Source organism: Rhinopithecus roxellana, chromosome 10 (genome assembly GCF_007565055.1).
Source record: "Rhinopithecus roxellana isolate Shanxi Qingling chromosome 10, ASM756505v1, whole genome shotgun sequence".
Lineage (NCBI taxonomy): Eukaryota > Metazoa > Chordata > Mammalia > Primates > Cercopithecidae > Rhinopithecus > Rhinopithecus roxellana.
The window spans coordinates 59907392-59921806 of NC_044558.1; the positions used below are offsets into that span (position 1 = coordinate 59907392).

General features: G+C 51.0%; 1 protein-coding gene across 6 annotated transcripts in view; it reads left to right on the forward strand.

Moving 5' to 3' along the window:
• POU6F1 (POU class 6 homeobox 1) overlaps positions 1-12229 on the forward strand; it is a 32944-nt gene extending 20715 nt beyond the window's left edge. For 5 of the 6 annotated variants that reach the window (XM_030939558.1, XM_030939556.1, XM_030939559.1 and 2 more), the window contains 6 exons: positions 471-724; positions 1363-1491; positions 2117-2320; positions 6693-6834; positions 7400-7568; positions 8566-12229. In XM_030939558.1, the coding sequence (XP_030795418.1) occupies positions 471-724; positions 1363-1491; positions 2117-2320; positions 6693-6834; positions 7400-7568; positions 8566-8911 (1244 nt within the window). In that variant the 3' untranslated portion in view covers positions 8912-12229. The remainder of the gene's footprint in view (positions 1-470; positions 725-1362; positions 1492-2116; positions 2321-6692; positions 6835-7399; positions 7569-8565) is intronic. The other variant, XR_004059690.1, reaches the window with a different exon arrangement.
• The last annotated feature ends 2186 nt before the right edge of the window (positions 12230-14415 follow it).

A 14415-nucleotide genomic window follows, 5' to 3' on the forward strand; every position in this document is an offset into this window, starting at 1 on the left:
CCCGCACGTGTGCTTGCCATGTTGGACTCAGAACCCACAGCCCACCCAGGGCAGCCGCCCTGGATTCTGGATCCGGTGTCTTGGGCATCCGGCCGCAGAGCTGCCGCAGCACCTCGGGACTGTAGGCCGTGACACCACGCTGGCCCTGCAGGCCTGTCTTACTTCAGCCAGCTGTCTGAGACTGCCCCTCTCCCCCTGCGCCAGAACTCACCCCATGACCAGCCTCCTGGGAAGGACTGCAAGAAGATTCAACATCTGGTTCTTGAACCTACACATCTGGCCCCAGGGAGGGGGGATGAGAGATGCTGGCATGTGCCAGCTCTTCAAGGATCAAGGGAATCGTGGCTGCCTGCCCCACTGTGCCCACTGCCCCAACCCCCTCTCCTTCTTGTGCCAGATCCCTTGGGATTGGAGCCGCTCTGGGCAGTGGCTGGGCATTTGAGCACCTCTGTCTCTGCCTTGCTCCATAGCAGCTGCTGTGCTGAACACCGCTCTTCCGGCACCCGTACAAGCTGCCGCACCAGTACAGGCCTCCTCGACAGCCCAACCCCGGCCACCAGTCCAGCCCCAGACGCTGTTCCAGACCCAGCCGCTGCTGCAGACCACGCCTGCCATCCTCCCGCAACCCACTGCTGCCACCGCTGCTGCCCCTACCCCCAAGCCAGTGGACACCCCCCCACAGATCACCGTCCAGCCTGCAGGCTTCGCATTTAGCCCAGGAATCGTAAGCTGCTGCCCTCACCCAGGGCTGACCAGGGATGGACAGAATCATGGGCCAAGGGTGGAACTGACCCTTCCCACAGTGGAGGACGAGCCCCCCCGAAAACAGCCCTTTTCCAACACTTCAGCAGAGATGGGCTCCCTCTGAGGCCTTCTCCTTGCAGTTGCCAGCCCATCCATCCCAGATAAAAGCAGACAATCTCTGCCAAGAGGTCTGGGCACATTCTCCAGAACCTGAACCACTGGACCAGGCTTGGAGGGTGGGATGACATCTGGGGATTGAAAACTTGTGAGCTGTCACTAAGGTGCAGCCAGAGCTTACAGCTCTATGCTGGTGTCTGTCCAGTGTAGCTCCTGGCTTGGCAGTGGGAGCTGTTAGATATGACTAGGATCACATCAGCCTCTCAGGTGTGACCCTTCTACCCTGGCAGAAAGATTAACCAGAGTTACTTTTCCATGACTGTGGCCCCACCTTCCCTGCTGACCCCTGCAGCCCCTAGCCCTGGAAACCATCCAGCTGGTAGACATGGGCCTGAAGCCCACCATCACATCTACCCACCCCAATGCCCTCTGTCCTCTTCCCTCTGCCCAGGGGTCTTCTCACCCCTCGGCTTCTGAGCAAGGCTCTTCCTCCACCCACAGATCAGTGCTGCTTCCCTTGGGGGACAGACCCAGATCCTGGGGTCCCTCACTACAGCTCCGGTCATTACCAGCGCCATTCCCAGCATGCCGGGGATCAGCAGTCAGATCCTCACCAATGCTCAGGGACAGGCAAGTGGCCAAAGGCAGGGCTGGAGGGTGGGGACTGTGGAGAGGCTGGCCAGGGGAAGGCAGCCAGGACTTGGGCTGTGGGTCATAGAAACTCGAACAGATGTCAAGCTGTTGTTCCTATCTCCTCGGTGGCGGCTTTCTGCCGATGCTGAAGCTGGTCAGGGGTATACCCACCACCATCCTGGAGGTGCTCACATTACATGGGGGTTTTCATTTACGGAGCACCCATGTTGTGGTCAGGCTTTGTGATGGGCGCTTTCTCATACATCATCTCACTTTCTTTGGAGTACAAATCTATTAGGTGGAGATTTTTATTCCCATCTTACAGGACAGAAGGCTGAGGTTCAGAGCAATGAAAGCCACACAGCTAAAATGTGGCAGAACAAGGCAGGTCTCTCTGAATCCACATCCAGACCTATTCCTGCTCCACCACAGCTCTGAGGATGGAATAAAGGAAGTAGCCCTTAGAGTGTGAATCCTGCACTTTACTCATGCAGAAACTGAGGCCAGAGCAGGTTGAGGGATTTGTCCATTAGTCTCTTCCCCTGCTGGTGTGGGGATTTGGGTTTGGGGTGGAGCTGGATCCTACCCTCACACCTGGGGTCCCTGCCTTATTTCCTGCCAGATTATTGGAACCCTTCCATGGGTAGTGAACTCAGCTAGTGTGGCGGCCCCAGCACCAGCCCAAAGCCTGCAGGTCCAGGCCGTGACCCCCCAACTGTTGTTGAACGCCCAGGGCCAGGTGATTGCGACCCTGGCCAGCAGCCCCCTGCCTCCACCTGTGGCTGTCCGGAAGCCAAGCACACCTGAGTCCCCTGCTAAGAGTGAGGTACAAGGGCTGGGGGTGGTGGGGCGTGGCACAGGCTCTGCCATCTGGCACTGGCTGCTTCCCTCCAGACTGCCAGGCAGGACAGCATCTTCTGAAACTCCTAGGAGAGCAGGGCACCTCCTAAAGTGGGGGAGGTCCCAGAGTAGAAAGCCCACATGTGTCCACCCAGGTTCAGCCCAGGGAAACAGCTTCCCGAGACCCGCTACTCACACACACCCAAAATATATATATGTGCCCTCAGAGGCCAGTGCTGTTCTAAGAAGGTCAGGGAGGTAGGTGATGGTCAAAGTAGACTGGGCCAGGATCAGCTTTAGGGTGAACAATCTTCCTGAAAAGCCCTGGGAAGTCAGTTTTGCACTTGCTTCCTCTACCCCTCCATCCTTCCACCTCTCCACTCTCATTCTAGGGGTATTTTTTGAGTGCCTACTATATTCCAAGTGCTGAAAACACAAAGATGAATAAGATGCCCTCCTAGTCTTAGGTAGCTTGGCATTGGAGACAAGTCAGTGGGACAAAACTATCACAGGGACACACAAATAAGGTCCCAGAGGACCGAGCTCTCGACAAACTTAGAGGTTAGGCAAGACTTCACAGATAAGGGACACTGGACCATCATAAAGGGATGAAGCCGGCATGGTGGTGCTCACCTGTAGTCCCAGCTACTCAGGAGGTTGAGGCAGAGGATCACTTGAGGCCAAGAGTTCAAGGCTGCAGTGTACAATGATCATGGCTGTGAATAGCCACTGCACTCCAGCCTGGACAACATAGCAAGACCCCATCTCTAAAAATAAAAAGGGATGAGTTGGATGTGAGAGTGTTCTACCTTCAGGGAACTGCAGCAAATATCACCTGCTAGAGCAGCAGTTCTCAAGCCTGTGCATCAGAATCCCCTGGAGGCCTTGCTGGAATGAAGATTCCTGTGTCCCACCTCAGAGTTTCTTATTCAGTAGATCTGAAGTGGAGTCCAAGAGTTTGCATTCCTAAATTCCCAGGTGACAATAAGGCCAGTGGTTCACAAATGTAGCATGCACTTCCAAGTTTTGTAAATAACCTCTTAGCTTTATCTGTGAATAGAGATCATAAGGGTACCAACTTTAGAAGGTTATGAATGCTGAAGGATATATTATACATAGGCAATGAACACTGACGCACAGAAAGCACCTGAAAAACAAACAGTACTTCTTCTTGTAATTACCAGTATCAGGTAAGGTACTAGGGAACTGCTGATGCTGAAGGGCTTTAGCAAGGAAATGGCTGACCGGATGTACTTTTTTTTTTTTTTTTTGAGACCAGAGTCTTGCTCTGTTGCCCAGGCTGGAGTGTAGTGATATGAGCTTGGCTCACTGCAACTTCTGCTCCTAGACTCAATCAATCCTCCCACCTCATCCTCCCCAGTAGCTGAGACTACAGGTGTGCACCATCACACCTGGTTAATTTTTGTATTTTTTGTAGAGATGGGGTTTTGCCACATTGCCCAGGCTAGTCTTGAACTCCTGGACTCAAGTGATCAGCCCACCTCAGCCTCCCAAAGTGCTGGGATTACAGGCATGTGACACCGTGCCCAGCTGAGAGATGCATTTTTTAAAAATCCCTGTTATAGGCTGGGCACAGTGGCTCACGCCTATAATCCCAGCACTTTGGTAGGCCGAGGCAGGTGGATCACCTGACGTCAGGAGTTCAAGACCAGTCTGGCCAACGTGGTGAAACCTCGTCTCTACTAAAAATACAAAAATTAGCCAGGCATGGTGGCAGGCTCCTGTAATCCCAGCTACTTGGGAGGCCGAGGCAGGAGAATTGCTTGAACCCGGGAGGCGGAGGTTGTGATAAGCCGAGATCGTGCTACTACACTCCAGTCTGGGTAACAGAGTGAGACTCCATCTCAAAAAAAAAAAAAAAAAGGCCTGGCGCGGTGGCTCAAGCCTGTAATCCCAGCACTTTGGGAGGCCGAGACGGGCGGATCACGAGGTCAGGAGATCGAGACCATCCTGGCGAACATGGTGAAACCTCGTCTCTACTAAAAAATACAAAAAAACTAGCCGGGCGAGGTGGCGGGCGCCTGTAGTCCCAGCTACTCCGGAGGCTGAGGCGGGAGAATGGCATAAACCCGGGAGGCGGAGCTTGCAGTGAGCTGAGATCCGGCCACTGCACTCCAGCCTGGGCGACAGAGCGAGACTCCGTCTCAAAAAAAAAAAAAAAAAAAAAAATCCCTGTTATTCATATGATGTCAAGAACTGGACTGTGGTGAGGTGGTTTAAACAGCCGTAGGGAGAGTCAAGGAACTCTGAACTAAGGCAAAGGCCCTGGGGATGAAGAAGCAATGGACTTGAGACATACTGGGGTAGAATCCAGGAAACAGGACCATCCTGGAGAAATCTGTACTTCCTAGAAAGCTTATTTAAAAAAAAAAAAAAAAAAACATACCAAATGCTTTCATATATTTATAGTTTTTTCTGATTACAAATATGATATATGATTTTTACAAAAATTCTAATATTTCGTGTAATGTAAAAAGTAAAAATCCCTTCTAATTCCAACTCCAGAGACAACTTCTTTTGATAGCTCACTTTATATGCCTCAAGATTTTGTTTTTCTGGAAATTCACATGTATTTTTTAAAGGCATTACTCCATAAAAACTGATTTTCTTTTTTTTAAATTATTTTTTATTTTTCGAGACGGAGTCTCACTCTGTTGCCCAGGCTGAAGTGCAGTGGCATGATCTCTCATCTTACTGCAACCTCTGCCTCCCGGGTTCAAGCGATTGTCCTGCCTCAGCCTCCCCAGTAGCTGGGATTACAGGCATGTATCACCACACCTGGCTAATTTTTGTATCTTTTTTTTTTTTTTTTTTTTTTTTGAGACAGAGTCTCACTCTGTCGCCCAGGCTGGAGTGCAGTGGCTGGATCTCGGCTCACTGCACGCTCCGCCTCCCCGATTCATGCCATTCTCCTGCCTCAGCCTCCCGAGCAGCTGGGACTACAGGCACCCACCACCACGCCCGGCTAGTTTTTTGTATTTTTTTTTAGTAGAGACAGGGTTTCACCGTGTTAGCCAGGATGGTCTCGATCTACTGACCTCGTGATCTACCCGTCTCGGCCTCCCAAAGTGCTGGGATTACAGGCTTGAGCCACCGCGCCCGGCCCAGGCTGGTCTTGAACTCCTGACCTCAGGTGATCCACCCACCTTGGCCTCCCAAAGTGCTGGGATTAAGGCATGAGCCACCACGCCCGGCCAGAACTGATTTTCACCTTATTTTTCACTTAGGGCTATGACTGAGACATCAGAGTAGGTAGGAGGTATACCTTCTCATTTTTAATGGCTGCACAGTCTCTCATGGTAGAGAGATACCAAAAGCCACCTACCAGTTTCCCTGTTCATGTACATTTGAGGCCTGAGAGGCTGTAAAATCAGGTTGAGGCTATCTTTGAGGGCAGAGATTTGGAAGCAGCTATCCCAAGGATGAGCACTTGTTGGGGCTTTGGCCAAGTGTACTGAACCTTTCTGAGCCTCTCACCTGCCTGTGTCACAGGTGGGTGTGAAGCTCCAGGTTGGTAGGGCAGGTTGCTGTGCTTATTTAGTATAATTCAGTCACTATTGTTGGGTTGGTGTTAATAAGCAGCCTCTAGTCTTGCTTTTTTTTTTTTTTTTTTTTGAGACGGACTCTTGCTCTGTCGCCCGGGCTGGAGTGCAGTGGCCGGATCTCAGCTCACTGCAAGCTCCGCCTCCCGGGTTTATGCCATTCTCCTGCCTCAGCCTCCGGAGTAGCTGGGACTACAGGCGCCCGCCACCTCGCCCGGCTAGGTTTTTGTATTTTTAGTAGAGACGAGGTTTCACCGTGTTAGCCAGGATGGTTTCGATCTCCTGACCTCGTGATCCGCCCATCTGGGCCTCCCAAAGTGCTGGGATTACAGGCTTGAGCCACCGCGCCCGACCTGCTTTTTTTTTTTTTTGAGATGGAGTCTCACTGTGTCACCCAGGCTGGAGTGTAATGGCGCAGTCTTGGCTCATTGCAACCTCTGCCTCCCGGGTTCAAGCAATTCTCCGGCCTTAGCCTCCTCAGTAGCTGGGATTACAGGCACCCACCAACACGCCCAGCTAATTTTAGTAGAGACAGGGTTTTGCCACATTGCCCATGCTGATCTCAAACTCCCAACCTCAAGTGATCCTCCCCCCTTGGCTTCCCAAAGTGTTGGGATTACAGGCATCAGCCACCATGCCCTGCCTAGTCTTGCTTTATGATAGGGCCCAGGCGGGAATGTCCTGCATGCGTGAGGATTTCATGCCTGTTTTTGCCCTGCCCCTGGTCCACCCAGGGATTTTAAGTCCCTGAGCCTGGCAGAGGGCAGCAAAGGCTTGTTGTCTGTCCTTTCACAGGTGCAGCCCATCCAGCCCACACCAACCGTGCCCCAGCCTGCTGTGGTCATCGCCAGCCCAGCTCCAGCAGCCAAGCCATCTGCCTCTGCTCCTATCCCAATTACCTGCTCAGAGACCCCCACCGTCAGCCAGTTGGTGTCCAGTAAGTGGCTCCTGGAGAAGTAGTGTGGAGAAGCGGGGAGGCATTTATTTGGGCACCCAACCTCTTCAGATGCTGCTTTCCTTGATAAACATCCTAGGGTCCAAAGGGGAAGGGCAGAGGCCCAATAGGAGGGGCTGGCTTTTTCACTCCCATTCCTGTGGAGGTGGAGTTTGGGCATGACGACAGTGGAGGCTGTTGAGCTGGCTAGCTGGCTGCTTTTCAGAGAGGCCGAGCCATGGGCTGTCTCCGCTGTGGCCTCTCACCCAGTATTTGAGGAATGTGGGTAACCAACAAGTGTGTCTGGGGCCAAGCCTAAGGAAGGTGGGGGAGGTTGAGCAGTTAGAGCTGGAAGAACTTGAAAATAGCTCCTTACCCCTGGACAGGTTAGTTTAGGCCCCTTTTCTTCAAGTCTTGCTTGTCTTGGGGACAAAGGTGATAAAGGTCTTGAAGGTGCATGAGCCTTTTTCCAGGTGTCCTCACCTCTCACTACTGCGTGAGTAGTGAGAGAGAAGCAGGGATGGTTCCCATGTTACACACTCATCCCTGCTCCCTCCCTCTGGCCTAGAGCCACATACTCCAAGTCTGGATGAGGATGGTATCAACTTAGAAGAGATCCGGGAGTTTGCCAAGAACTTTAAGATCCGGCGGCTCTCCCTGGGCCTTACACAGACCCAGGTGGGTCAGGCTCTGACTGCAACGGAAGGTCCAGCCTACAGCCAGTCAGCCATTTGCCGGTGAGTAAGGCTGCCCTAGACAGGATTAGGGCCTGCTCAGCTGCCTGGTGCCACCGGGCACTCATGGGGACCTGGGCACTGGCCCCTTTTCCATATGCCCCCTTGCTCCAGCCTTTTTCCAGATAAGGAAGACCGTCTTACGGGTAGATGTGAACACCTGGGTAGTCAAAGACTGACCCTGTGCTTCTGAGGCCCTCTAAAGTTTATCCTCCAATCCTGGGCATTAATATGGGTCTTCTTTGAGGAACCTAAGACCCTAATGCACTGAGGAATTCTAGCAGGAAAGGAGTACAGCTTATAAAATTAGTCACCAAAGTGGGAACTTCCATTGTATCTTGGCCCTTAACTGTAACCCACCATGCCTCATCATGCTCCCGTCTCCCTTCTTACAAGGCATGACTATAAAGTAACATAGCTGAGTTTTATGTAAGCAGCCTACAAACTGGTTTTGGTGCCAGGAGGGATAGAGTTTCAAACAAGAATAAGCACATGACTCAGGGATGGCCGAAAGGTTTCATCTGCCTGCCAGCTCCATAGGTCAGGCTAGAGTGACCTTTAGAGTGCCTTCAGCATCGTGTGGATAATCCTGTCGCCACATCCAGCTCAGCCAGAAAGAGCAGCCTGACTTGTTAGTGATGCTGCTATGGGAGTGTGACTGGAGGCCTCCCAAGGTGACTCCTCAAAGGACTTCATTCATTTAGGGGAACGTTCTAGAATGTTCGTAAGGCAGTTGCACTATTATTATTCCACTACTGACTGAGCTGAGGCCCTGGGAATGATCTCCTTGTTAGGACCGGGCACATCAGAGGGTCTGAGGAGTCTGGACTTGGCCAAGCTAGAGGGCTCGTGGTGGAGGCGGTGAGGGGAGCACTGGGTACATTCTCACCAGCCCCTAGAGGAGCGGCTCCTTGAGGATGGAGCCTGCACCTAGGTGCAGGGTGTGCCAAAGAGACCCAGATGCTCTCACTCCCTCTTCCTGGGTATGGGTTGCCCACAGGTTCGAGAAGCTGGACATCACACCCAAGAGTGCCCAGAAGCTGAAGCCGGTGCTGGAAAAGTGGCTGAATGAAGCTGAGCTGAGGAACCAGGAAGGCCAGCAGAACCTGATGGAGTTTGTGGGAGGCGAGCCCTCCAAGAAACGCAAACGCCGCACCTCCTTCACCCCCCAGGCCATAGAGGCTCTCAATGCCTATTTTGAGAAGAATCCACTGCCCACAGGCCAGGAGATCACTGAAATTGCTAAGGAGCTCAACTATGACCGTGAGGTCGTGCGGGTCTGGTTCTGCAATCGGCGCCAGACGCTCAAGAACACCAGCAAGCTGAATGTCTTTCAGATCCCTTAGGGCTCAGCCCCTGGCCCTGTGTTCTAGCACTTTGTCCGTTTCCCTTGGCACCCGGCTGCAGCCACTGCCATGACAGCACCTGTCATTTTGCCACGTGCAGCTGTGCTCACCCCAGGTCATGAGACTCCACCGTGTGCATGTGCATCAATGTCCCTCTTCTCCCACACATCTCACAACATGGGGAGGCCAGAGGGGGTCACATGAGAGCTCCAGGCTCTGGGCTGGTCGCTCTGAAGAAGAAGATTTGTGATGTCACTTAGAGAAGCACCTTGCTAGCATGGTTTCTGAAGGGTGAATTCTGGCGGGGAACCAGAAACTCCCTGTCTTTGGGGCAGGGCTGTAGCAGCTCCTAAGGACCACTGGCCATTAGCACTTGCTTTTGATGGCGTTCTCTTTCCACCTTCTCTTCTCCTTTGCTCCTCTGTGTTAGTGTGGCAGGTATGACAACTCATCCAGTGGAACCACAGCCTCACACTGCCCTTCTGCCTCCACACTGCCTGCAGGCGCACCGAAAGGACCCAGGAGATAAAATTCAAAAAAGTGTGATGTGCTGCTCAGAAGGTCAGACTCAAATGTCTGCCCTGACCTCAAGGTCAGAAGGTTCTCAAACCCCTGGGGCTGGAACATGGGATCTCCTCTCCCACCTCTTCCTGGTTCCTTTGTGGGGAAAATTGCACTAAAACAGAACCTTTTCTTAATCCACGTTGGACGGAAGCAACAGTGAACTCTACCTGTCGTGGAGTTGTCCTGGGTCTGCAGAAGAGTGGGAATTTAGAAAATAAGGCCGTTCTTTCAGATTTTATTCTAATCTTTGTCAATGGCCATCCCTCCCACAAAAAAATGTGGGTTAAGAAAACGTGCAGACTGGAAAATCCCACTGCCCAAACAAACGGGCAACTCTGGAGAAAAATAAGGAAAGGAATGCTGACTTTCTCTTTCTTTCTCTTGTCCCCACACCCATTCCCAACCCAATACTGGGGCTTTCTTAAAAGGAGCAAATTAAACAATAAACCAGACAGCAAGGCCGTGGGGGAAGGACAACATCCTGAAATAAATGATGGAGCCCGGGAAGGCCTCTTGTGGAAGCTGACTTAACTCTAATTTTCTTTGTAACTTTAAGCCTTGGATACTGGAGGAGAAACCTCATTTTGTCGAGTCTCAGACCATGTCTATGTGTAAGCAATCCCCCCAGTGTCCTCTGAGCCAAGAACACCCCCAGATCAGGTTGGGTTTTGCCTCTAGACAGGGTAGCTGTGGTACCTTGGGGGTTAGCTCTCATCCAAGCTGTTAAGTGAGTTTCCAGCCTCACTGTGGCTGGAAAGCCCCTAAAATTCAGTATGTAACTCCAGGAAGTCAGGAGAGAATAGAGATTTGCCTAGATGACCACAGGCTTGTGGTGTAGACAGTCCCTAAAGGGCCTCAAGTCACAGGGGTCAACCACCCCTCTCTTCAGTACTCTTATACTTACAGAGGCTGGTCTCCAACAGCTGCCTCCACTGGACCTCCCATGATCCACCCTGAGGGAGTGACCATCAGGCGGAGACACATCACCACCTCTGTCAGTCACTGGTGCAGAGCCACCTCCTAGCCTAGCTGCTTCTGGTATGCTGTTTCCTTTCCCACTTACTGTTGGTCCCTCCCAGGCCCTGCAGTGCCAGCGTGACCACCCTCTTGGTAGCCTGGCCAGTGAGAGGAGGACAGTTGTGTGCTAAATTAGCACACGCATGTGCAGCATGCGCACGTGCACACACACACACACACACACACATACACACACACACACCCTGCTGCATTTGGACAAACCATGCCTGCCAGATTGTAGCAGAGGTGAGGAAGCAGGTGGGCAGCTTGCCTGACCCAGCTTCCCAGAAGAGCATGTCTTCAACAGAGAGGCTCCACACTCTAGTTCAGGGTTATTGACCTGCCTCAGTGAGATGACAGACTCATTTGGGAGGGGTGTTGCAAACAAGTTTTCCGTGAGAATAGTTAAGTTCCAGAGCTTGTAAAGGATTCAGTGACTTACACTTAGTAAATTAGGCCAGGTACGGTGGCTCATGCCTGTAATTCCAACACTTTGGGAGGCTGAGGTGGGCAGATCATTTGAGGTCGGGAGTTTGAGACCAGCCTGACCAACATGGTGAAACCCTGTCTCTACTAAAAATACAAAAATTAGCCAGGTGTAGTGGCACCTGCCTGTAATCCCAGCTACTTGGGAGGCTGAGGCAGGAGAATTGCTTGAACCTGGGAGGTTGCAATGAGCTGAGATCACATTGCTTCACTCCAGCCTGGGTGACAGAGCAAGACTCTGTCTCAAACAAACAAAACAACGTATAGTGATGCAGGTTTTCATGCTCAGACGCTTGCATTCAGGTATGCTTTCTTTTTTGAGAGAGACAAATGGGTTACAGCTGGCACCCTGGGAATAGCACATAATCCAGGGTGTGTCTGTGGTGGTGGACGTGCAGGAGGACACCATCTGTCCTGTGTCATGATGGGAAAACAATCATGAACCACTGGTCTAAATTAGGCCTGGCCATGCTTTCTCAGCCCCTCCCTCATTTAAATCTGTCTTCCCAAGGCTGAGCTAGCACTAAACCATTTCTCCTCTGCTGGTCATTCAGAGGAACAAAACCAGGGGTGAGAGGTTTGCAGGCTGAATTCCCCAGGCATGGGGATGCAGGGTGTCCCTGAAGTGTGCCCAAAGCAGAGCTCACTGGCCTATGATCTCTGCCCTTGCTCCCGCAGTGTAAGACCCCCCAGGAAGCAACTGGGGCCTGAACCTCTCACCTAGGAGGTGGGTTTATTTTATTTTTTGCTAGCAACAGGCTCTGAAAGGAGACGGTATACATTTCGTTTTGAAAACATCTTCTGGACTGAAGCCAGAGTTTAGTGTCGTCTTTACTATGGAAAGAGAGAAGAATGGACAGAAATGGTTTAACTGTGTGGGGTTTTGTTTGTTTTGTGTTAAATGGAAGAAAGACCAAAACTTTCCTGGTGAATCAGCTAGGGCCTTTGACCCTGCACTAACCATGGCATTTTATCCAGGTGAAGTCCAGGGAAAGAACTCAGCCAAATGGACTAAGGAACACACGAGTTTGGAATTCGAAACCTTGACATTTTTGTGTTCTTGGAAATCCAGTTACCTTCCCATGCCCAGATTTCCTTCCTGCCTCATGGACCAGGCTCTGACACTGAGGTCCTCACTGTTCCCAACACAGGCGAAGCTTCCTGAGGGCTGGAGCGGGGAAGGGGAGAGGAGAATGGGGAAGAAGCACTTGATGTAGTTGTGTGGAATAAACAGTATTTTTTTCTTTTGTACTGGTCTGCTTGTTTCCTGTTCACTCCTCGAGGTAGAGATATTAGTGAACCAGTGTCAGAGGACAGGGAAATGACAGCCTTTGCTGTCAGCTTGCAGCCTGGAAAATCCCATTGTAAGAAAGCAGGGGTCAGTACTCCGGATTCCCACTTCAGAAGTCCCTGCTCGGATCCTCCTGCCACCACAACCCTCCCCATAGGGCACAGGGTCTCCTTTTAGACCACACTTCTTATACCTAGGGCCCCAGAATTCTCTGCCAAGCCCACTTCCCGGACCCCTCCTCTCTGGGTTCCAGGAGCTGTGCCGTTGGTGTGCATACTTGTAGGTCTAAGAGGTGGCTGCCTTAGTCTACTCTGGTTGCTACAACAAAGTACCTTAGACTCAGTGGCTTACAGACAAGAGAAATTTATTGCTCACACTTTTGGAGACTGGCAAGTCCAAGATCAAGGTCGATGTCTGATGAGAGCCCTCTTCCTCATAGACAGGTGTCTTTTCACTGTACCCTCACAAGGTGGAAGGGCAAGAAAGCTCCCTTGGCCTCTTTTATAAGGGAGCTAATCCCGCTATTCTTACTTGACTTATTGCACCCCAAAAGGCCCCACCTTAATACAGTCAGCCCTCCATATCCCTAGGGTCTGCGTTTTCAGATACAACCTCAGATGGAAAATATTATATTCCAAAACAACAACAGGCTGGGCATGGTGGCTCATGCCTGTAATCCCAGCATTTTGGGAGGCCAAGGTGGGCAGATTGCCTGAGCTCAGGAGTTTGCAACCAGCTTGGGCAACAGGGTGAAACCCTGTCTCTACTAAAAATACAAAAATTAATCAGGTGTGGTGGTACATGCCTGTAATCCCAGCTATTTGGGAGGCTGGAGGCACAAGAATTGCTTGAACCCAGGAGATGGAGGTTGCAGTGAGCCAAGATCATACCACTGCACTCCAGCCTGGGTAACAGAGCAGACTCTGCCTCCAAACAAACAACCCAACTCCCCCAATACAACAATAAAAAACAATACAAACAAAAAATGTCAATATAGCATAACAACTATTTACATAGCAGTTACATTATATTAGTAGGTATTATAAGTAACCTAGAGATAATTTTATGCAAGAGGATGTGCACAGAAGGTTATGTGCAAATACTACACTGTTTTTGGTGGTTTTTGTTTTGTTTTTTGAGACAGAGTCTCACTTGTTGGCCCAGGCTGGAGTGCAGTGGTGCGATCACAGCTCACTCGATTTCCCTGGCTCAAGTGATCCACCTCAGCCTCCTGAATGGCTGGGACTACAGGCATGTGCCACCACACCTGGCTAATTTTTTTATTTTTATTTTTAGAGATGGGGTCTCACTATGTTGCCTGGGCTGGAGTATACCATTTTATTTTATTTTATTTATTTATTTATTTATTTTTTTGAGGCAGAGTCTCGCTCTGTCGCCCAGACTGGAGTGCAGTGGCCGGATCTCAGCTCACTGCAAGCTCCGCCTCCCGGGTTTACGCCATTCTCCTGCCTCAGCCTCCCGAGTAGCTGGGACTACAGGCGCCCGCCACCTCGCCCGGCTAGTTTTTGTATTTTTAGTAGAGACGGGGTTTCACCGTGTTAGCCAGGAGGGTCTCACTCTCCTGACCTCGTGATCCGCCCGTCTCGGCCTCCCAAAGTGCTGGGATTACAGGCTTGAGCCACCGCGCCCGGCCGAGTATACCATTTTATATGAGAGACTTGAGCACCTGTGGATTTCAGTATCCTCAGACATCCTGAAACCAATCCCCGACAGATATGGAAGGACAACTATACTATCACATTATAATATGTGATTAATAATAATCACACATTAAGGATAACTATAATATCACCTAATATTGATTAAGTTTCAATATAGGAATTTTTGGGAAACACAAACATTCAGCCCAGCCGTGGCCAAAGGGCAGCTGTTTGCCAGACAGTAGGGTGACAGAGCTTGGATATGTAGACTAGGGTGTCTACACATGTACGTCGGGCTCTTTGCAGTGCAAGATGGGGAGAGGGAAGAAAAGGCAGCCAATGGGCTGACAGCCAGAACTGGGGCACATTCTAGCATGGGACTTCGAGGAGTTCTAAATCCAAACCTGGTCTCCCAAGTCACTATAAAGGTATACTTATCAGGATAGGAAGCCAGAACATGAATAGTTAGTTTGACTTATACTTTA